General features: G+C 41.4%; 1 protein-coding gene across 1 annotated transcript in view; it reads right to left on the reverse strand.

Moving 5' to 3' along the window:
* Positions 1–366: 366 nt before the first annotated feature.
* The window catches only part of SAMD5 (sterile alpha motif domain containing 5), a gene marked incomplete at both ends in the record, with an annotated part of 45,226 nt that continues 20,486 nt past the window's right edge, over positions 367–25,106 (reverse strand). The window contains one exon of the mRNA XM_084228840.1: positions 367–429. Within this exon, the coding sequence (XP_084084966.1) occupies positions 367–429 (63 nt within the window). The remainder of the gene's footprint in view (positions 430–25,106) is intronic.

Raw genomic sequence — 25,106 nt, forward strand, 5'->3', positions numbered from 1 at the left:
TACACTTAAAAGCAGTTACCACCCATATGCCTTAGTCAATCTTACTCATTTTCATTAAGAACTCATAGAATGGAAGGAAGAATCCCAAAATATGCACAAGACTGTATCTCATAGCAATGTGTCTTCTAAACATGAATGTGGTACTTCTTGATGTGTGATATTTCACTGCCTGATGTCTAGCTATTATACGTTAGTTACCCAATTTACTAAGTTGATTATTCCAGAATTTTTCCAATCAAAAAGTTAAGCTGATGCGTATTTCCAGGGTCACCATCCATTTCCCTTTTTGAAAGAAGATTCTAAATATGCCCTTTTTCCAGTCTTCAGGCACCTCATCAGTCCTCGACGAGGTCTCAAAAATGATATCTAGCGGTTCTGTGATGACTTCGGCCAATTCATTAAGTACTCTAGGATGCCAGCCATTGGGACCTGTGGATTTGAACATATCTGGGTTATTTAAATTCTCCTTTACCCAATCTTCCCCTAGTCAGTCCATCATGGATTCCTGCTCCTCTTTTTGAGTCATAATGTGTCCCTTTCTGGTTACCACGCAAATTTTTGAAAAATAGGTTTAAGTCTGCTTTTTACTTATCAATTTTCTCTTTGCAGCTAATAAATGGGATATGTATTTTATTCTTCTCGAACCTACAATTTGTTTTAAAAAAAAAAACTACTTATTTTTCCTTTTACATTTCTTCTAAGGAAAGGAAAGTTTTTGAAAAAATGAAATAAAAACGTATCTTCTAGGAGTTGCCTTCTTATGGGACATCATTCATTCCTACACTTTAACAGCCTTCATAATATAGTAGTAGATCTTCTGAAGGCTCCTGATCTCATGCTCCGAGGATACACACTTATTCAACCTGTATCTACAAGTGCTCATTACAAATGCACCTTCCAAAATCAAAAGATTCACAGCCATCGTTAATCATAATCACCGGTATCTATAAACAGTAACTTCTCCCACAGTTGTTTAAAAAGCACAGGGGTGTCTGAGCTAGAAAGAGATCAATAAGGATTTCTTCCAGAGCAGTCACCCAGTAAGATTTTTTTGTGGTGGGGTCACTTGCCTCAGTGTTCTGGGGTTCCCATTACTCAAATTACCTCCCAGCCCTGATCCCTGCGGATGGTTTTAACCCTTTCATCGCCACAGTAACTACTCTGAAATTGAAAGACAGCAACAGATTACAGTTTGCTGCCCATCTGTCACGACCAAACCTGTGTGTGAGAATCGCTTGACAGGTCTCTTGACCAAGGAGAGGCAGGAAAGAAGAAAGGAGAGGAAATGCAGAGGAAGCAGGCGGCCATCTGAGTCCTCTCCAGGATTTTAGACATGACAGGCAAACTGCTGCTGGGATTCAACTATTTACTTGTTGATGGTGTTTTCATTGGAAAAGGTTGAATCCATTTTGCTTTCTTTTCTTCTGTTTTTCGAGTTGATAGCTCTCCAAGCCTACCCTTAGTTTCATCTCTTAACAAAAAAAAAAAATCATACTGCAGGCATCATTAAAAGCCTCTTCTAATAAACGATTCTGCACATTTCTCTAGGGTACAACAATTTGTTTTAGCACATGCCATTTTCACCTCTGCTCAAACAGCCACCTGCTGATGGCAATATGTTAACTAATATGTCATTATTAATTAGTTTGGGTAATAGCATCTTGCAATTGTATCTAACTGGATAGAAAGTATGTCTGGCCATGCCCAGGAAGTTGCTTTCTCTGGAGAATCAAGCTATTTTTATGCCCTTTTTCCCTGTAATACTAAGTGATAAGTTCCTACTAATTAGTATATCCAAATAGTCACTCAAATAAACTCATAACCAAGCCAATGGCTCTCTTCAAGTCCTGTGAAATAAAGTAATGTTGTTTTATCTTGATAAATTAAGGTTTTGGAGGGGAGTGAGGGGGATTTCTTTAGAGGAGGGAAGTCACCTTAACATAAAAAAGGCAAAACTGTTAGGTGCTTAGTGCTCTGATATGAATGAAACTATACAAGAGAACTAGCTATTTCTATGAGAAAACACAGAAAGAGCCTTCAGTTACAGCGATGGAAGCAACTAAGACAGCAGAATCACTACAGCTAGGGAAGACCGCAAGTAGGAAGCACCTTGAGGAGTCTAATGAAAAGGAAGATTCTCTCATGTCTCCCTGAGTCAAGATGACGGCCCCGCCTACCTTTCAAGGTCATTTAATTCTAGGACAGGTGATCACAGAGCAAGCACCCAGACACTTCACACGAAGCTCTCATCAAGATGTGACCCCCAGGTCATTCGCAAATCCAGCATCAAGCCAACAGCCTTGGAAACCTCTTGTGTCTGGGGTCCAACAGAAACCAACCTCATTCATGAAACAAGCCCAGCCTTGTTATGTGCTACTTCTCATTCTTTGGTGGAGAGGGTGGGAGGCAGACAAACAGGATTTCCACAGTTGGGTCATGGAGAGTTGCAAGATGTGAGAGCAGGCGCAGAGAAGAGTAATTAGCTGAGCGCATGTTGCTTCATGATCACTCAGAAATTTCCCTGTTACCACCGCTCCTCCCTGGGGGGTCCCGGCACCCATGGTGACATCCCTGCTCCCAATCGATGCCACCGGTCGAGGGGGAGAGAAATGAACAGATTTTTAAAATCCTGACCAGCTTTAAGGAGATAACAGTTGAAAATCACTCTCTGGCACATAATCCTAGCCAGTCCAAACTCATTTCACAGAACATCTGCCCTCACCACACATTTTTCCTGTTTCACTTTCTCCAGAAATTATCTGGCATCCTCTTTCAAAGAAAAGTGTTTTTCTTTCCTGCACCAAGGAAAACAATTATCTGTGTCTGTGTTGAGAAGTCTTCTTCGGCTCTAGTACTAGGCTGACTTAAAAAATCTTGAAAGGAATTGCCTCAAATCTGGTCTTTTCTCAAAATACATGAAAGCCAACTGGGGAATAGTTAAGTAGCAAATTCTATTTTTTGGTTTATTAATGCTGCTGAAGTTGTGCTATTTTTAAAGCTGAACTTGTTTTAAAAAAAGGGGTGGGGTCTATGCAGGCAGTTCCCCTGCAGTGTGCCAGATTATAATCTCCCCGTTTCTAGGGAAACACCACTAAGAGGTTTCTACCCCCACAAGCCCCCGTGCACCCCTCGCCCAGCCTCTGTGATCACACTCTCCATCACAGAGTTCTTACATTAGGGCCACACAAAACTAGTTCTTGGGCAGAACTATGCCTTTCTCCATTTTATTTGTTCCAGGCTCCTGGGGGATGGGTTGGGGGGGGGGGTTGGTCTTTCTCATTTCACAGATAGTTGGCAATTCTCCTAACCTATTTTAAAATCCCAATTGAAGAAACCGGGAGGGACAAAAAAAAGTTATTTAATGAATAAAGAAATTATTATCCTATGGTTAAAAATTAAGATTTATGAGATTAGTTTTTTTTCCTCAGTTGATTACTCTGATTTTTAACTGACTTCAAGTCTGTTACTCTTTTTAGCTTGTGATTTTCCCCCTAATTAAAGGCAATCAGTTACATGCAGGCTACACCATTTGGAAGTCATTTCTCTATTGTGATATTATTCTTAAGGATGTAGCTCCATGGCAGATGGAGAGCCAACAGGCATAAATTCTCCACATTCGGTTGCTGGATGGAAAACTTTGAACTGGTCATCAGACATTACTAACCAATGCACTTCCCTGATAATGGGGGGAAGGGTAATTGTGCATAGGAAAAAATTAAGAATGACAGGACAAAGACGGCCTTCTTTTCTCCTGGGTGGCACAAGAGCACAAAGCTAACCTTTGGGTGGGTGGCTGGTAACAGGACATGAGATTTTTTTTTTTCCTCTTGACTTTCTCCAGCTACGTTTACTCACATTAGGGTAGGAAGGAAGGTCAGGAATTTACTTAGAAAGAAGGCTCAAATACAACCTTAATTTCTCACCAAGCTAAGTCCTTAGTGGGAAATTTCAGTCTAGCCGGTCAGATGGGAGTACAGTTTCCTCTGCTCATACAATAGAGAAAAAAATAATCGATACATGCTCACTCAAGCTACAGGCATCTTAACAGTCATCTTTCAGTTCCTCCAAAGGCCTCTGAGGGTCCCTCTCAGATTCCACACCACTGAGGTCAAAGCTGCCTCCCAGATCCCAACAGACTAGAAGATGCAATCTTATGTTACACACGAGCTGGCATATGTGTCCTTTTTCTGCTAGAGAAGGCTGGCAGGGTAGATTTCCTAAGGATTCTATAGACTAGAAAAATGTTTGGTCTACTCCAGAATGACCCACATAAATTTTCTTTTTTTTTTTCTTCTTTAAACACAGGAATATAAATGCTGGATAAATTATGTGGGCCACAGTCCTATTGGTCTTCCTTCATGGCATACCCTTGGTAAGAACTGATTCACTGGCTTATTCTGAAATTCAAGGGGTTCCAAAGAAATGGTCTGCATCTCCCTACCTCTTCCTGACCCGCCTGTGTTCTGAACTTCACGTGTCAGACTTATCTGCAGGCTTCAGCAGATGGGAAGTCACTGGAAAGGCTGGAAATTTTCTTATCTACTTATTATTCAGAGAACTCTCAGGAGCAAATTCAGAGGATAAAAGACAAAATTATCTTTGTTTATGCTCTCCTCGGGGCATTAACTGATTTTAAAATTTTTCCAACTGAACAGCTACGTACATGGTACATTCTAATTTCTTAAAAACACTTTGTTATACTTAACACTGAATACTTAACACTCCCCTGCCCAGAGTTAGAGCCCCGTCTTATCTCAGGAGAAATGTCCAGTTTTAAAGTACAGAGGCTCCCCCCTCACGACCTCATCACCTCCAAAAGGCCAACCTCTAAGTACCACACTAGGGATTAGGTTTCAATCTATGAATTTTAGGAGGCCACAATCATTCATTCAAACTATAACAATATCTCTACTAAACTTCTTGCTGAAGAATTATCATTCTCTCCCTCCCTCTGTCTCTCCTCTACCTAGTCACAGCAAAAGCATACATTATTATCTATTAAAGGTCTTCGAAATCACCATTAACATTAATCTGCTAACTCACATTACACACAGCATCAATATAGTTGCCATTAGCAGTATTTGTATAGAATGTACTATACTATTGTTACCTGCCTGCCCTGGCAACAGTAACATGACTATTAATATTTGCCAGGACATTCCTCTGGTCCCAGCACTGTGCTAAGAACATATATTTTACATATAATCTCCTTCACTTCTCATGACGAGCCAAGATGAGGCTATCATCAGCCACATTTTATAGATGAGGAGCCTGAGGTTTTATGGTATAGATAACCTGTCCATGTCAAAGAACCAGTCAGTGGCCAAGGGGTTCTATCCAACAGCAACATCTAACCTTGTAAAATTACCTCTTCCCTCCACATCCTTTTTTGATCAGGAACCTGTTGCAGTTGAACTACAAAATTCACATTCACCTGAAAACCCATAATGTAATCTTTAGATACAGCCTTTGCAAATGTAATTAATGAAGCTATGCACATGAAATGACCTTTGGCTGGGGGTGACTGGGCCCTTTATCCAATCACTGGTGTCTGTATGAGGAGGGGAGGAAACCCAGAGAAGAACCAGATCCACACAGAAGCAAAGATCTTGGGGGTGCAGCTGTAAGCCAAGGAATGCCAGGAGCCCCACGGAGCTGGGCGAGCCCAGGGAGACCCTCCCCTAGAGCCTTTGGAGGGAGCACGACCCCACTAGAAGCTTCATTTCAGACTTCTGTACTCCAGAACTATAAGAAAATAAATTTCTTTGCTTTAAGTCACTCAGTTTGTGGTACTTTGCTACAACAGCTCCAGGGAACTACTATGGGGTCCTTTCACAGAAATGCATGTTTCTCAAATGCTGTTAAGAATACTTTTATTCACTTTTATTATTTTTTAGCAGTATATGAAAATGTGATTTTAGGCAAAAGGTATTCCTTTTTTTTAGAACACAGAATATTGTTCATAATGTTTATTTAGATATCATATTTAATGTCATTCATAATACATGAGGAAAATTTTAACTTTTCCCTATTAAATAAATGATGGAAACTGTCTAAATTATGTAAGAAAAAATATGATTTATAAAAAATACATGAAAATCTATATACTGTTTATTTGTGGGCTCCATGTATACTAAAATGAAGACTGAGACTTAACTGTTACAGAATCAAAAATAGAAAATAATCAGGGGCCTCCCTGGTGGTGATGGGGTTAAAGACAATGCTATCAAGGTATTGGCAGCCACTGCAGTATGAGTTCGAACTCTGGCCAGCCAGGAAGCGACCCACATGGCACAGTAGACCTCTCCTGTTTTGCCCGCTGCTTCCCTCAGCAGTGTTTTTCAGTGGATCTGCCTGTTTTGCTCCCCACTCTGTCTCTGGTGAATCCTCTCACCTCCCCACACCTCTAGCCTACACTCCAGTTCTTCTATGCACAGATAAATAAATCTTTAAAAAAAAAAAAAAGAATCAGCATTTGGAATGATTGCTTTTCTTTTGCTTAATGTCCACTGGCTTATTTATTACATGCTTGAATGTCTTGATTTGCAGTGGCTATTTGCAAACACCTCTTTAAAAGTAACTCACAACACATGCAGATATTTCTACTTCCAATAAGTTAAGATGAAATACAATTGCCAGTGTTTTTCTGTTTTGATGTTTGTTATGAAGAATGTTAAGTGTAAATATATTTAAGTTCTCTAAAGTTATCTTTTTTTTTCTTACAAGGTATCTTGGGGTGTCACAAAGCCCTCTCACTTCCTAACGACACTCTGATTCTCTAGGTTGTGGGTAGGGGTATTGAAGTTAACAGTGCACCCCTCAATGACCCCCACCTGTCCCTCCAGGGATGCTTCTCCCAGACCAGTCAAGGCTTGTTGAAATGGTGATGTGGTTCCATGAGCCAACATAGTCCCACTGTTGCTTAAAATGCTTTGATTTGGGGGCCTCCCTGCTGGCGCAAGGGTTAAGCACCACACTATGAAGCAATACACAGCCTCTGTAGCACAAGTTCGATCCCCAGCTGGCCAGGGAGCTACCCACATGGTGCAGAAGACCTCTCCTGACTCGCCCACTACTCCCCTCAGCAGTGTACTTCAGTCAATCTGCCTGTTTCATTCCCCACTCTGTCTGGTGAATCCTCTCACCCCCAACATCTGTGGCCTGTACCCAGTTCTTGTATGCATAAATAAAAACAAATCTTTAAAAAATACATAAAATAAAATGATTTGATTTGCTTTTCACTTCAACCTATAGATTTGAATTAGTTTTTTCCCATGACCTTCTCTGATACATATTCTCTCCCTCTTCACCTCAGAAGATTCACTTCTTTTATTAGTAGTGACCACTAATTTTTAAAAGTATTTTGTTTTGATAGAATCATCCACTATGAAAATGTCCAATATTTGTTTTGTCGTGTTGACTTCCTTTATTGCACATAATTTTCTCCAACTCCTTCAATTTAGTTGTAAATGGTAACAATTCATCTTTCCTTATGGTTGAATAGTATTTCATTGTGAGAATAAACCACATCTTTTTGACCCAATCTTTGCTCAGTGGGCAATCTGGTTGTTTTCATGTATTGCTTCTTAGAAATGATGCTGCAAAAAAAAAAAAACGTTTTGTAGAGCATTTAGTTTTTGGAGTTGATGGTTTCCTGTTCTTTGGACAGATGCCCAAGACTGGGATTGCTGAATCCTATGATATTTCCTTTTTATTTTTTTTAAAGATTGATTTATTTATTTACACAAGCACTGGGTACAATCAGAAGCACGGGAGGGTGAGAGAATTCACCGGAGCCAGAGCGGGGAGCAGAGCAGGCAGAAGGACCGAAGTACACTGCTGAGGGGAGCAGCAGGCAGCAGGAGAGGTCTGCGCACCATGTGGGACCTTCCTCCTGTGGCCGGGGAGCAGCCGGGGATCGAACTGGTGCTGAAGAGGCTGCGGGCAGCTTTGCAACTCAGCGCTCAACCGCTGCGCCACCAGGGAGGCCCTGCTTTGCTTTTTTGCATTTCTCTTCGATGGCTGCTTTGACAGTCTACTGGCTTCTCTCCACCCACTGTGATGTGTGGTCGTATCTTTTCAGTTGATTATATGGACAAAATCTGGTCTCACATGTGTTATTGTGTTACTGGGTAGAGTATTCTACTTATTTCTTTTCTTTACTGAGGTAACACTAGTTAACAACCCTGTATGTGATTTAGGGGAGTAGGTCTGCACATCCTCCCAGAGGTATGTCACTACACCACCACCACCATGGAAGCACCCAACACCTTTTACCCTAAGCCATGGGGCTCCATCCCACCTTTCATCCCATCCCCAGCTCTCTCCCACTCTGGCAGCCTCAATTCTGCAGTCATATTTCTAGGATTTGTTTTGGTTTAGTTTTGTTTCTTCCCTTTTTTCCCTCTATATTCCATACATAAGCAAGATCCAGTATTTGTCTTTCTCCTGATTTATTTCACTTAGCATACTCCAAGGAGGAGTCTTTTAATAGCCTTTTTATATAGGTAAGTGTAGAAATTCCTTTGAATACCATGCCAAAACCTGACAATATATGTAGGTTCTTCAAGGTTAGTTGCGATGTAAAAGCTGAAATTCTGTCCATGAACTTTTCATAGTCTGTCCACTATATTAGAACCATTCACCTGTCTTCTATCACCCATGGACCAATTCTCATGAGTGATTTAATAACATCATACATGGACATTTGCAAAATATAGGGTTCCTGAGTTACAAAGATCTTGCAAAGGTTGACAAATATTATTGTATATCCAAAAGTAACAGTGGTCAATACCATCACCCATGTCATCAAAAATGTCTTCACTAGGAAACTGTCAAGCTCAATGTGGCAAAATTCAAGTTTTCCAAAAATTTCACTGACTTCAACATTCAAATTTTGTTAATAACAAGTACTTTCAATTATTTTTTTGAAATAATTTATCTCCCAAATATCCAAATACTCTAAATAACCATAGTACATCCCTCAGATGGTATTTCAAGTGAAAATGATATTCCATGAAAACTTAGTTAGTTCGGTTAGCGACTCAAACAATAGCACAGTAGTTTGCAAGAAGACAAGGTTCACACACTTTCATTTGCAACATAAGTGTTCACAAGTAGCTGCCATTTTGTCATATAGGTTATTTTTGAAATTACTGAAAGTTGAGATTAATTAAACATATTCATTTCTATGGCTTCATCCTTCATCAGGGAGACTGCAAGGAAAATGACTATTTTCTGGTATATGTGCGAAGATTACAATAAGCACTAGTACAGCTTGGTGTTATTGACTTGACTGGCATTAAGGTGCCTACATTTTTACCCACTGCTGCTTTTGTGCCACTTGGGCAAATATCCACATAGGGAAAAAAGACAAATAATGTCATAGTGTTGTTATGAAATAATCATTACTTTGCATCCCTCCAACATGGGTCTTGAGGACTCCCCCCCCCCAATTTCTTTGGACCACATGTTTCTAGATGCAAGAATTAAGGCGGAGGCCACAAAAATCTGCATCTGCAAGTCTCCAATCAGCTCATGAAATAAAATTCTGTGCTTTGAATTGATAGCTCCTTCCAAATAATCACTCTTCCTTGAACCTTCTACCCCCCCAATTTGACCCAGTCCCAAGAAACTAGAAAGTCTGGCAGGAAAGCAAGTTGGCTTTCCTCCCAGGTATGGTGAAGTTTGTAATGATGGTGGGGCTGGGTGGTAGGTGAGCACAATTCCCCAAGGGACTGCGATCCTGGACAACAGTAAGAGCTTTTGAAGTGATCAGACAACCCTGCACACAGCCAGCCTGCTACATTAAAATAACCCAAGGTCTCCCGGTGCTAACTCCCACCAACCTGAACTTTGAAGAGTGGCCTCCACTGGGCCTGGATCTCACCTGCCAAATTGGAAGGGGCAGGGAAGCAAGACAACTGTCATAATCCTCTCTAGCAATGCCTTGCAAAGCACATTTGCATGCCTGCAGCCTGGCAGGCAGAGTGAAGGATCAGCTCGGGGGTCTGTGCTATTTGCTACTGCTCTACCTCCTCTCTGGTTTGGCAGGGACAACAGGGCATTTTCAAATATCTCACAAAAGCCAAAGGCTCTGATGTCATCAGCTGGGTCTCAAGGACCAAGGGCTAATTGCTTTAAAGGAACAGTACTTAATGTCATCTGAATAATCCTCAGGTTGCAGGTCTTGTCTAAATGAACTCTGAGGATATGTAAATGAATTACCTGAAGCAGCAAAATATGCAAATAGGAATGTGTTCCAATATGCATTGGAAATCTTTATTACAAACACTTGCTGCTTTCTTTAAATGTATATATATAAATACACCTGTAATCTAGATTAGTAGTGAAACTTCTATCTTGATTATGTGCTTACTATGGGCTGTTTCACTGAGGTCTAGTTCATATTTATCTTTTCCTTTGTGGGATCCAGTTTTGTGTGAAAACATAGTCCAAATTTTGATTGCAGGACTGTCTGGCTACGAACTAGATGGATCAAATAAACCCTCCAAGTGAATGGCTTTTCAAACAGGTCTGGCAAAGGATGTGTGCCTCATGGAGATAAATTTCATGGCTCAGCCTTGGTAGAGTTTCTTTAGGAGAAAATAGTTAATATTGCACAACTGGCATTCCCATGACCTTTTTTTTTTTTTGAGATAAATAAGGGAATCTGTCCATGTGGGAAATGATGCTCATACTTGCTATGATGAAGTAACAGTTCTGGGAGATTTGGGAGCAAAGGGCCTTAGGGTCATAGTTGAAAGTAGCTTAATGTCATTGTGTGCTCAGTAAGTCCAGGGTGGGTGTGTATGTGCCAGTGTGCATGAGTGTATGAGTGTGTGTGTGTGTATGAGTAGGCATGTGAGTGTGTGAATGTAAGATTGTATGAGTATGTGTGTGGGGGTGTGTGTATGTGTGTCCACATGTAAGTGTGATGCTGTGGGTCTGGAGGGGGATAAAGACCATATGGGGTAACTGCCTCAAACCAAACCAGCCCATCTGCCAGGCATTCCTCCTAGTCTTGGCATCCCTTCCTGCCAGGACACAGTGAAACCCCCATGGGAGCAGTACAGGGCTAAAAAATCCATGCTCAGCCTCTAGAGGGAAACCCCAGGTTTACTGCTTCCTGGATGGGTGGCCTTGAGCACATTTCCTAACCTGACTGCTCTGTGTTTCAATTCCCCATCCATAAAACGCAAACAGCACAGCCCTAACACCTCCGAGGGTGTTAAGAGGATTTAATGAGCTAATATTTGTAAGACTGTTTACAACAGTGCCGCGCACAGTGTAAGCCTATCTGAGTGTCTGCACGATTTTCTCAGCACCTGCCCTATAAAAGGTATGGAATTCTATTTCTTAGTTCAATCACTGAGTGATATAAACCCGCCCCTAAGGAGGCAGGTACTTAGTCACATCTTCAGAACAAAAACATAACGGATGTGCGGCAGCATTATTAAGTTAGCCATCCACAAATGTTATTAGAATAAATCATGAATAATGTGTGTGCTTTAAGCACTGGCTAGCCATTAACTTTTAAAAATTTCATTTAGCTTTGTGAAGCATGCCCTATAGAACATAACTACTGTGGTAGTAGTTCTCAGCTTGTTCAAGCATAAAGACCTCTTTAATTGCTTTAAAAGCATAGATTGCCTCCCCCCACCACCCCAACCACAGGGCATGTACATGTATGTGACTAAAAAAAAGAGTAACTTTATTGTTATATTTTTTCTACCTTCCTATTGCCCTTTGAGTAAATCATTGCTTTTAAAGAGACCAAAAATTTAAGAATAGCTTCAAACTAATTTATACAAAACATATTATTTATCTGGAGACCTAATGACAAAGGTTTGGTCAGAACCCTTATAGATTCCAAGAGCCTTGTATTATTCCTCAAGGGTTTGTGTTCTTTTTGGAACCACCTGCCCAGAAGAACAGAATCATTAGAAAATACACTTGGACCTTTAAAGAAATTAAAATAAAACCAAGTTAACCAAATGAAAGTCAAACCCCAGAATCCAGAGGTCAGTATAAGGCAGTGGGTTTCTGCATTGTTAGGGGTATGGCAAGACTTCAGAGCAGTATTTCAAGAAGCTAAAAGCTAACATTTTTTTAATGCCTTAAATGAGAATAACTTGCTTTCCCTGCGCACCGTCTTCCACTGCTGGACCTTACAAATTTCCACTGGGTTCTTCAGAAATCAGACCCATGAGGCAAAGATGTTCAACAGAAAGTTAACCCTATATAGTTTTTGCAGAAACCATGTGTCATTCCAGAGATAATCAAAAGGACCCAAATTTCCTGGAACTGATACAAATCCATGGAAATATCTCCATGCAAAAAGCACAAAAACTCAACTGGAGGGTTTTCAGAAAATTCAAAACCAGGATAAGAAAGCCTTTTATAAGCACCCTTCCTTCTGTGGTTAGGAGTTTCCCCTACTGGTACAGGATGCAATTCTAAGCACTGGCTTTTGTTTAGCAGATAAAACAGGACTTAAAGTAGACATATCCATCTATAAATCACATTCAGGAACAAGTTCTTCCATTCTTCTGTGCTTCTCATTCCCTTTGAGACCAAATGTAGAATAAACTTTCTCATTACTGCATTTTACTATCACTCTAAAGAAGGACTTATTTTTATTTTAGGACATAAAGTGCAAAATCATGTATTTAACACTACATTATAGTCACAGATCATGCAAGTTAAATAAAGACACCTTGCTGATTTCTTAATATAGATTCAGCTAAGATTAGTTATGCATCTGCCACCTTAACATTCAGATTGGGGGGAAAAAAGCCTTAGTTAAAAATCACACTTGCATTGTAAGTGCTTAGAATTTCATGGTTCATTTAAGAGCATCACAATCAAGAATTTAATTATGTCAAAAAAGAATGGTGTCTTCTTAACAGCCAGGATTACATCGCCCCGCCACCCTCCCCCTGCAAAGTGGATCATTTTCCTTAACCTCTATGGACTTGTTTCCTGACCTATGAAATAAAGAGTTTGGTTAGATGATTTAAAGATACCCTCTGGATCTATCACACTGTGATTTTAAGATTTCTAGGGAATAGACTGACAAGGAGGCAGAGTAAGCAGAGCCAAGACACCCTGGGAACTCAGCCAATTCAATTTCCTAAACAAGGCGGTATTTCTCATGATGTCAAACACCCCACACAGCGCTCAGCAGACTGGCAACTCAGGGTGATGGGGAGCAAAGAACAAGTTACCCCCAAATCTCAACTGCACATGAACACTGAAGCATTTGCCTAACAACGTGCATTCATTTCACCAAGCAGTGAATCTCCAAAAGCATGGATTCCTCCCAAACAAGATCTCTATATTATACCATGGGATGGACTGAGAACCAACGTCAGAATGTTAATCTATGTGTGTGTGGTGGGGGAGGGAAGGTCTTATTTTTGAATCAGCAAATCTAACCATAACTTCCAGGCTATACTGAGCAGTGAAGAGTTTATATGCGGGCCTCCCTGGTGGCGCAGGGGTTGAGCGCTGGGTTGTGAAGCTGCCCGCAACCTCTGCACTGCCGGTTCGATCCCCAGCTGCTCCCCGGCCACCGGAGGAGGGTCCCACATGGTGCGCAGACCTCTCCTGCCGCCCGCTGCTCCCCTCAGCAGTGTACTTCGGTCCTTCTGCCTGCTCTGCTCCCCGCTCTGGCTCTGGTGAATTCTCTCACCCTCCTGCGCTTCTGACTACCCAGTGCCTGTATAAATAAATAAATAAATCTTAAAAAAAAAAAGAAGTTTATATGCTACAAATACATAGTGTATTCCTTTACCCTCCTGAACTACTTATATAATTCACAATTCATTCTAGAGGTAGATTATGTTCTAATCAGTTAGTGTGAGACCTGTACCCAGCAAAGAGAGCCTCAGACAAAGGCTTGTATGCAGACAGTTCACTAAGGAATGTGATCCCAGAAAGCAGAAGGAAGGTCCAGGGAGAGTGAAACACAGGCCAGAAAGATGACAAGGAAGCATTATGGAGTTGGCCACTGATTGATGTGTTACTCCATTCTGCAAGACCTTCCAAAGGGCCTTAGGAAATGCATCTCAGAATCATGCATGTAATGGGAAAAATAGGGAAGCATTTATGTCCTCAGCACCCATTACCCATTTGTCTAGGTGTGTCCGGTGGGTATTAATTTCCCTGCATTTCCTGTTCACACATGCATGAGTAATCGGCTTCCACAGGTGAGCATGACAAAATCAGGGGACACCCTGGGCCTAAAGCAGGAAGCTCAGACCTAAGCCAGGAGCTGTCATGCTGCACCTCTGTGATCCAAGTTGAAGCCTCTGCAGAACTATTGACTTAGCCTAGGTTGGAATAAGAGTTAAAGCCAAGACGATCTGAACTGCTGCCATGCATCAGGCCTATCTCTCAGTCAGGATGGGTCAGTCATACTGCAGTAACAAACGATGACTCCACCATTTCAAAGACATGCCACAACAGAGATGAACGTTCACTCATGCTCCAGATCCAGCGTGGGTCTGCAATGGCTCTGTGACATTTTGTTGATTCCAGGAGCTGGAGCCTTAGAGTTCTTGAATCTATAAAGTTGACCAAGGAGTCACCATCAGGAAAATCACCAGTTACTGTGACTTAAGGGAAAAGACTGAATTTGTGAACCATGCATAGTTTGTAAAGCTTCTGCCTAGAATAAAGCCACATCACTTCTACACACCTTTCATTGCCCAAAGCAGGTCATATGTGTATGACCTGTAGGGGAAGAAACGCAGAAAGGGTGATTTAGAGTGCACTGTGTCTTCTATCATGCTCTGCCTTCATTTTCATGGGAGAGAAGTCAAGGGAAGCAGGTAAAACTCTCTTCAGGAGCCCTTTGAAAATTCTTACATAGCTCCCCTTTTCTTTGAGAACATGGCAAATGGATATTTAGAAATAAGAAGTTCCAAAGGAAACAGGTCTTTTGCAGCAGATCTTTTTTAAAAAAAAAAGATTTATTTATGCATACAAGAGCTGGGGTACAGGCCAAAGATGCAGGGGGGAGGTAAGAGTATTCACCAGAGACAGTGGGGAACAGAACAGGCAGATTGACCGAAGTACACTCCTGAGGGGAGCAGTGGGCAAGTCAGGAGAGGTTTGCTGCACCATGTGGGCTGCTTGCTCCCTGGCAGGCCGGGGATCGAACTCGTGCTGCAGAGGCTGCGGCTAGCTTCATAGGTTGAGTCTCAACCCCTTGTGCCATCAGGGAGGCCCCTAGCAGATCTTTTTCTAATGAAAAAGTAAAGCCAAACATGGGGAAAACTTTGGCAGAAGCATTAGACATCACCTACTTGTTATGCTGTGAATTTCTTCTGTTTATAGATGTTAAGATGGGGTCAGTTCTCAGAAATCACAAATGAAGTGACTTGTAGTCAAGACAATGACAGAGCTGGAACTAGGTTTCAATTTTCTCTGTTTCTATTCCAGGGCAAGTTGATTGTTAGCATTAAGGTGTAATTTTACATTCATGTTACCTAAAAATACATATAGAGTCGATCTTCTGTATCCAAGAGGTCAGCATCATCCAACTGCAAGTTGAAAATCTGTACTATGTGGTTAAGTCTATGATGGCTGCTTCTGTGCTGAACACGTAGCTTTTTTCCTTGTCATTATTCCCTAGACAATACAGCTTAACAACTATTTACATGGCATTTACATTGTATCATAATCAATTGAGAAGATTAAACAGCATATAGGAAGACATGCATGGGCTATATGCAGATACTATGCCATTTTATATAAGGAACTTGAAGATCCCCAAATCCCCAAGGCAGGTTCTGGAACCAATCCCTCTCTGATACTAAGGGTCAGCTGTATATTTTACAAAAAATAGGCTTCAATCATGTTATCAACCTAACAACAAAACAATTTTAAATAGCTAAGTTACACTATACTCACAAGACAAAATCCAACTTCTCTTATTCATAAGGTCTATTGCAATGAAGCATGTCATAGAACAAGTGAACAGAGATAACAGATCCTTTGCACAAACTTAAAAAGCGTCAGAACCTTGTTTATGAGAAGACTAAGCCCCAAGACTTAAGCGAGGCTCATCTAAATCAGGAGTCCTGATTTGGAATGGGAAATGTAACTTCCAGGCCTTCTGTTCATTTGACCTGCCTCACCGGCCAGTGATGAAAATGCAAACCAGTTCATTCAGTAAATATTTGCTGAGCATCGTGACAGACAAAGCACAGCTCTTAGGCACTTGATTCACAGTGAAAAGCAAGGCAGGCAAAGTCCCTACCTTCATGGGGTGCACATTTTAGGAAGGGGATGGGAGCTGCAGGGGATAAGCAATAAGCATGTAAATAGCATGATCATTTCAAACTGGGGCACATTCTGAAAAGGCAGTGCACAGTGATACCATGGTGAGAATCGGGGGCCAATCTGGGTCTCTGATGAGGCAACTGGTAAAAAAGTTATGAAACTACCACTGTAAACCACAGCATGGCCTCTGGCATTAGTTACATTATCCTACCAGAGCTGCTGTTTCTCTGTGAGGAAATGTGATGGAGAAGACCCTCTGTGCTTTCCCCCACTTCCCACTCCCTACTAAATCGCTTTTAATAGGTCATTGTTATTTTTTCCTTGTCATATTATTCAGTGCAATTTTACGATTACAGTTCTTAATTTTAAAATTAAGCAAGTAAGCTCTTTTATATTTTATACGCCCATTACTTAAATTAAGTTGCTTTTTACGTAGTTTATGTATAACAGAAAGCCTTTGAGAAAAAAAAAGCTTCCTCTCTCCTTACCAGCTCCAGCTACTATCCTCTTTCTTCTCCTCCCTGCATCTAATTCTTGTTGTGGAAAGATTGTTTTATCTTCCAAATTTGTGTCTGGGCAAAAATACAGATTCCAGTAAACATAAACCTCCTTTCGAACATTTCCTAGGCAGGATCCTAACAATGACTCCAATGAGTATTGCTTTTATCAGACTCTCTCCCTCGAGTGTGGGGGAGCCTGTGTGACTCTATAAGATCACTCTGGGATGGGGTGACCTTATATGACAAAAGGCAGGTCATTGGGGTTGGCTCCATGTAGGCAGATTTCTTTAAAAGTCCAGTGTTTCTCCAGGAATGGGAAGTCAGAGAGATTGTGAGTTGGAAGACCCTCCCACGGTGGCCGGTCTGGAGATGGGGGTGCTGCAGGGAGCCTCCGAATGCAGAGGGCGGCCCCTGGGTGAGGCCTGCAGGGAAATCAGGACCTTGGATCTACAGCTGCAAGGAACTGGGTTCTCCCAAAACTTCCATGAGAGTAAAGCAGATTCTCTGCAACTTCTCCAGATAAGAACCCAGGGTGGCTGATACCCTCAGGCCTTAAAGACTCTGAGCAGAGAACTCGATCCAACTTGCCGAAATGTTGACCTCCAGGTCTATGAGATAATAAATGGGTTTTATTTTTAGCCGCTAAGTTTGTGGTAATTTGTCATGCAGCAATAGAAAACTAATACAACATGTAACCAGATTTATCAACTGAAGGGTTCCACTGTTAAACAGCTAAATAATGACTGTTTCCACCTTCAGAACATGCACCATTAATTCTCATGAAAGGAAGGGAATTCCCTAGGGGACAGGGGAGGCGGGTCAGTGATGGAAAAATAGGACTCCAGGAGGGACAGAATGATGGGAGACACAGCATCGCCCTCCCTACCCGGGTGCTGCGGCTACTTATTTATAACAGAGAGGCGTTAACTGTTTACAAACCAGGGGTGACTCCACCATCCACTACTCTAAGGCAGAGAGGCAGAGCCACTAGGACTAACTAAAATGTGCCTCAGTGACAGGAATGTGCATACAGCCAATAGATTTTCTTCCCAATTCTTAGTACCAGGGTGGGAGTGGAGAGAAGATCACGAAACTGGTTAAACGGTGCCATGCCTTGATCGTCTATTTTATTATAAATTCTCATGTCACCTCTGAATGCAGGAGCATTCACATATACCCCCGCAGAGCAAGCCCGGCGTGTTCACCTGATACCCTTCCTTTTCCTTGCACAAAGGATGGCTCTCTTCCCAGCCTCCCTGCAATAGATCAGGGGCATCTGCTGGCGTTCTGACCAATGGAGTATCAGTAGGTATAATAAAGTCATTTGCAGGCTCTTAAAAAGTGCCCTCAGCCAACCTTCAGAGACAGAGAAGCCAGAGCATCCTGGAGGGACCTGGACAGCTGAGTCTCTGTGTGGAAGAAGCCCCCACTGACACACACTGGACTTTAAGGGAGCCAGAAACAATTATTATATGAAGGTTTTGAGACTGGAGGAAGGAGACAATATTTTCTTATTACAGCATAGTTTAGTAATGTTAACTTATCTTGAAGAATACACATATATCTCATTTTATTTGATTTAATAGGATTAGACAGAATCTCTGCATCTCAGACTCTTCTTGATTTAGTACAATACCCAGGTGTTACACAAGAACGTTAACATAGGAATCTGAATGTCAAATATAATTCCTATTAAGAAATTATTGCAAGAAATTCAAATTCTGACACATCTGATATTTATAATGGGTGATTTCTATCTTACATGAAATTACGATGAGAAGTATAGAATCATTTGTATTATATGTGTATCATATACATATATGTGTGAACATACATGCATATATACTTGTAAATTTACGTACATTAGTAATAGGTATAATGACAAACTCCTTCCTGAAATGCCAATTGAAAGTGCACTTTCTCTGCACCTAACTACCCCACCACCTTCTATTGCGCCCACCCCCAAATCTGCAGAAGGACCACCTCTCTGATTTTTCAGCCTAATTTAAGAATGTTAGCCTAGAACAAAGAGAAGTTTAAAATGAAAACTAATACTTGTTGGGCCTCCCTGGTGGCACAAGGGGTTAAGTCTCAGCACTATGAAGCTATCAGCAGCCACTGCAGTATAAGTTTGATCCCCGGCCATGGAGGTGACCCACATAGCACAGCAAACCTCTCCTGTCTCACCCGCTGCTCCCCTCAGCAGTCTATTTCAGTAGGTCTGCCTCTTCTGCTCCCCACTCTGTCTCTGGTGAGTCCTCTCATCCCTTACTCCTCTGACCTACACCCCAGTTCTTGCATGCATAAATTGTTTTAAAAATTATATAAAAAAAAAAGAAAACCAGCACTTGTTTAGAATAGAGATGGACTCAAAATAGAAGTAAAAATTATTTTTCTAAATAATCACAAATGGAGTTAACTATTCATAAACTAGGAAGCAAAAGTGACTACAGTGAATGGTCAACCCAATTATCCACTTTTCCATTTACTTGAATGAGTTTCAAAAGACTGAAGAAGAGACAAAGGGCTAATACATGTTCTTTAATGTACAAGATTATAATTAACCTAACGTCTGTTTCAAATTTACTATTATCTATTAAAGAATAAATAATTTTACAGCCCTCTAATGTAGCTCTTAAGCTTTAAATCACTGACCCTAACTAATAAGCAGCTTAATAGCAAGAATACCCTAAATAGAGCCCCAGACCGCAATTTCACTGAGTGTAAATCATCATCATTTTTAATGCAAAGGCAACAGCAAATCTCTGTAATTACTGGGTGCATTTTGAATCACTTTTATTATTACTGCACTGTTCCCATTAAAAATCCAAAACACTGAACTGCATGGAATATAAAACTGGAATTACGATACCTTACAAACTGTAATTGAAATCCATAAATTTCCTACTAGTATTCAGAATTATTTTGTTGCCAAGGAATTTCAGCTATTCAGACTTTGAAAGTATTTGCTTTGTCTAGAGCAAAAAGTAAGAGCATTTTACACTACCAAATTTGAAGAACTGGTTCTGGAGCAAAAGTACATGAATGGTTTCTTACTCACTCAAGAATTTACATTTCGAAAGTAAACCATATAAAGCCCAGAAAAAAAGAGAGTAAGGAAAAGTCAAATAAATGACAAATATACCATCTATGAAAGGATATCAAATAGCATCCCTTCCAGAATTATTGTCACATTCACCCTCCCCTCCAACAGGCTACATAAAACAGTCTATATAAAACAGTCTACAAGGGACCCTTCAGTATCAGCACTGATCTGCTTACTAAAAATAACGAAGGCATGACACTAAGTTTACAAAAGGGTAACAGTGACAGTATTCTTATTGTGTGCACATGAGAAATGAACAGAGGGTACGCCACCAAGTCATTTTGAAGAATGGTGATGTTCTGAACCTGATGTTGTAAGCACCCTTGTGGCTAATGATGTAATAACTGCCTCCTAAATATGCTCAATACTTCTCTGATAAACACCATCCATAACCATGGGTTGAGTTGTTTTGTTATACACATGAATTTATTACAAATGTTGCTTTTAGAAGAACTGCTGGTTACCTGAAAAACCTGAGATTGTATCTTTTAAAATGCCCAATGAATACTCTGTAGATACTGGATTTCACATGAGGGTAGGCATATGGAGGAAGCATTCTCCATCCCATGGCTCAGCGTGCAGTGTGATCATCTACTAAAACCAAATATTCTGTATACTGACTCTTACGTTGTTATGATGCCCACCAGAGTGAGGGTCATCCTGCCAAATCAACTGTCTTAAAAACAGGCTGTGCCTGGGCCTCTCTGGTGGCCCAGGTGTTAAAGTCTCAGTACTATCAAGCTAACACCGGCCACTGCAGCATGAGTTCGATCCCCAGTCAGGCAGCTGACCCACATGGAGCAGCAGACCTCTCCTGTCTCACCTGCTGGTCCCTTCAGCAGTGTATTTCAGTAGATCCGCCCGTTCTGCTCCCCACTCTGGTGAATCCTCTTAGCCCCCGCACCTCTGGCCTGCACCCTAGTTCTTGTATGTATCAATAAATAAAACTTTAAAAAAAAAAAGAAGGAAAAAAATCAGGCTGTGCCAGCTTAAGGAGTCTTCTTTGTAAATTCTATGTGTTATTTTTATTCATAGTCTACTGGCCTTTGAAGGATCTTAATCTCCTGTGAACATCTTAACATTAGATATATATTAGATATACATTTTCTACATTAGATATTTCCTTTTCCAGTCTATATATTTGTTTATATTTTACATTATTCTGGACTGTCCCCAATTCCTCCTCCCAACTCACATCTAGACCTGGCTCAAATTCTATCCTTTATGTTATAAATTCCCAGATCACCCCATCCTGAAGAATTCATTCTCCTTATTCTAAACTCATAGATCATGTAACAACCATCCTGATTTCCTGTCTTTGCTGCCATACATTACCACTTAACTAATACATTTAATATTTTATAAATGTCTGTCTTCTGACCAACCATAAGTTCATCAGTAGAGACTATCTTAGTGCTGAAGCATTAAAGAAAAGTGTCCATAATTCTCAATACTTAACACTTGCATATTTCAGAACTGGGTGTCCATTCTCAAGTTACTTAGACCTAAATATTTCATATTCTGGTAATCATACCCAATTTGCCTCCAAAAAAATCAAAAACACAAAAACACCAATATGAAGAGTCAGACAGTAAATTTTTTAGTTAAAACTGTCTCACATCTACACGTGTGTTACATTAGGCTCTAGAATTGTGACCTTGCTCTCATTACAACTTTCTCTAGCAGTGGCGTCTTCTCTGCCTCAATATTCTCATTTGAAACTCTGCAGATGTTTCTAGATATCAGAATGCACGTGTGCACTTAAGCCAATCAATAAAAGCAAGGGCAAAACTAGACAGCTTTTCAGAAAGAAAAAAATTGTTTACAACTCAAAGGAAGGAGTGTGACTTCAAAGTCTGACTCTGTCATTCTATCATCTGGAGACACTGGGTCAGTGATTTGAAAACCTGGGATAGTGCAATGCAGTTAGAATGACCCAGTCAGTGGGCCTCCCCGGTAGCGCAGCGGTTGAGCGCTGGGTTGCGAAGCTCCCGAAGCCTCTACAGCGCCGGTTAGTTCCCCGGCCACGGGGTGAGGGCCCCACATGGCGCGCAGACCTCTCCTGCTGCCCGCTGCTCCCCTCAGCAGTGTATTTCGGTCCTTCTGCCTGCTCTGCTCCCCGCTCTGGCTCTGGTGAATTCTCTCACCCTCCCGCGCTTCTGACTGTACCCAGTGCATGTATAAATAAATAAATCTTTAAAAAAAAAAAAATGACCCAGCCAGTGGTTCTCAAACCACTCTCCTCAGAGTCACCCCTCTGGCCTTTCAACAAGACAGGCTACTTTTAACTCTGCCTTGGGGATTGGGATTCCTTCTGTGATTTTTCCTTGAAATGTTTCCACGAGAAAAAAAGAAATGGCAAACCCCCGTCCTTTCATCTCCGACATGGCACATCTTGACAAACGCTCTCATTTTTCCAGCAGAAAACTCAGACTGGAAAGGTGAAGAGTTCACCTCTCTCAGGGTCCAAAGCCAGAGTGGTTAACGGCAGGGCAGTGATCTGACTGTCCTGTCTGGCTCGAGTCCTCCTCCTCCTTCAGGCTGTGGCAGACCATCTCCACACGGCAGCGAGAGGTGACAAGCCCTCCACATTCCAGGTTGTGGTCCAGGCCGACAACTTGCACCGGGGCTTAATGTGGCTGGGGCTCCAATGTCTAGCTCTGTGGTCCAATACAGTCTAGATGTTGCCATGAGGTCTATTTTAGGTATGATCAGCCTTGATACTGAAGACTTTGGATGTGGGTGGGCCTCATGCAATCAGCTGAAGGACTGAAGAGCAAAGACTGCCCTTGCGCGAGAAGGAAGGAAGGGATTCTGTCTCCAGGCAGGCTTTGAACTCAGCTCTCCCTGGGTTTCCAGACTATTGACCAGCCTGCTTGCAGGTTTAGAACCTGCCAGCCCCTACTCGTACATGAGTCAATTCCTTAATAGACAACAATCTCTTTATCTTTTAATAGACGGAGTTATAGAAATGAAATACACATACAGATGTAGATAGATGTACACACACACACACACACACACACACACACACACAGCTAGTTGTTTCTCTGTGCACCTCATCTAAAGAATCCACAGAGACTCCCTCAGCCTTCTGCTACCACTGATGCTCATACAACTAGAGAGACAAAGTGGGGAGAACAGTGTGGCAGATGCCCAGCAGACTATGGTGAAGGATGACAGATGCTTTGTCCTGGGTGTAGTGTAGTAACAAACACTTGACGGGGCGTGACTCTAAACCTCTGAATCATACAGTGTTTTAAACCAAGTCACTGCAAAAAAAAATAAAAAAAAAAATATATCCTTTTGTTTATCGCCCTATCTCAACCAGAAAGCTGGCTTGTTCTCTTAAATGCTCCCTTTGTTTGACTGAAGGCAGATCTAGAATGAGGTTGAAGCTCCAAGAACTCTAATTGGGCGCCTCTGCAGGCCTATTATCTACTTGTGCACTCTGTTCCTTTAAGAGCCCCTCTGTTTTAGAAGTTTCATGCCCCACAAGACTTGGCTCTGCTGCTAGGTTGCAAGGAAGGTCTGGATCTCTGAATGTGCAGATCTTGCCACTGGCAGCACCGCCTGAGGCCTGACCACGCCCACAGCCAAGCTGCATTGTAGGTGCAGACAGGGTAGGGGGTAAAACACAATCATTCCTTCAAATCTCAGCTCAGAACATACTAACCTGCACTCCTCAAGGTCCTAGAAGCAACTCTGATAACCTGGCCTCTTCAGGGGGCTGCTGTTTAATGTCTGATAACTGACTCATAGGAAGTGGGGTGTACACACACACACTTAATAGTTTTTTTTTTTTATATACAATAAATGAAATCCATTTATTTTAAGTTCTACTGACATAAAAGAATAGTAGCACATAGTTTTAAAAATATCTGGGGCCTCCCTGGTGGCACAAGCGTTAAGTCTCAGTGCTATGAAGCTATCAGCAGCCACTGTGGCTGAGTTCAATCCCCTGCCAGGGAGCTAACCCACATGGAGCAGCAGACCTCTCCTGCCTCGCCCTCTGCTCCCCTCAGCAGTGTATTGCAGTAGATCTGCCTGTTCTACTCCCCACTCTGTCTCTAGTGAATCCTCTTGCCCACCTCCCTGCACCTCTGGCCTGCACCCCAGTTCTTATATGCATAAATAAAAAAAAAATCTTAAAAAAAATTTTCAAATGGGGCCTCCCCTGGCGGCGCAGCGGTTGAGCACTGGGTTGCCAGGCTGCCCGCAGCCTCTGCAGCGCCAGTTCGATCCCCGGCCACTGGCGAGGGTCCCACCCAAAAAAAAAAAAAATTCAAATGAAAATCATAAACTCAATACCCCTGACTGTAAATTCCAGATAACCAACTGATTCTCAAAGAATGCCTTTGTTGATCTGAGCTGTATTTGTCTACTGGCAGTCAAACTATGCTGGAACCAGTACAGTTCTGACATGAATTTTGGCTGATATGTTTGTTCACGCTAATGAGCAAGAGGAAAATGGAGGTAAGTGTTCTGTTACGAAGCATCCCATCCAGGCAGCCCTCCCCAGGAGCAGGCCTGGGGCTGAGATGAATAAGACAGGAACCTGCCTTCACATTTTATGGATCTAAGAAGACTTAAAACAGCAATTATCCTGCTAATAATCTAAGATTACAATTAAATACTGCAATTTCAGGCAGGATATCTTAAATGCTTAGTCAAATTCACTTCTACAATTTACATAATCATAGCTATTTTGACTTCAGTGCAAATTTCATATGTGGACTAGACCTTATTCCCATTAACAAGATTTGTGTTTTTTTCCTAAAACATTAAAGCAAAAATTGAGCATTTTAGTGCCTAAAGAAACTCTTGGATCTCTAAAGTAAAAAAACAAAACTATTGTTTTTAAATTTTTGAAAACTTAAATACCCTGGAATATATGAAATATATCTAGTGGTCTTGTTCTATAGACATCTCAAATCAGAAAGGACCGACTGTGGAGGCATGTTTTATAAACAGAACACTATTTAATATGTCATGCTATTGCTGTAATTATGACAGTAGTTTACAATTTTAAGCAAGGCTAATTCCAAGTGAAAGTAGGTCACATTCAGAGGTGAATGTGGATTAACTTGGATCCATGTACCATGATTCTGTAGTTCACAGAAAAACAGATTAAGACATCAAATAGCAGAAATTGCAAAGAAGGATGATTATGCAAAACACCCGGGGCTCAGAACCCAAAACAAGGC

Source organism: Talpa europaea, assembly GCF_964194135.1.
Source record: "Talpa europaea genome assembly, chromosome: 2".
NCBI classification, from domain to species: Eukaryota; Metazoa; Chordata; class Mammalia; order Eulipotyphla; family Talpidae; genus Talpa; species Talpa europaea.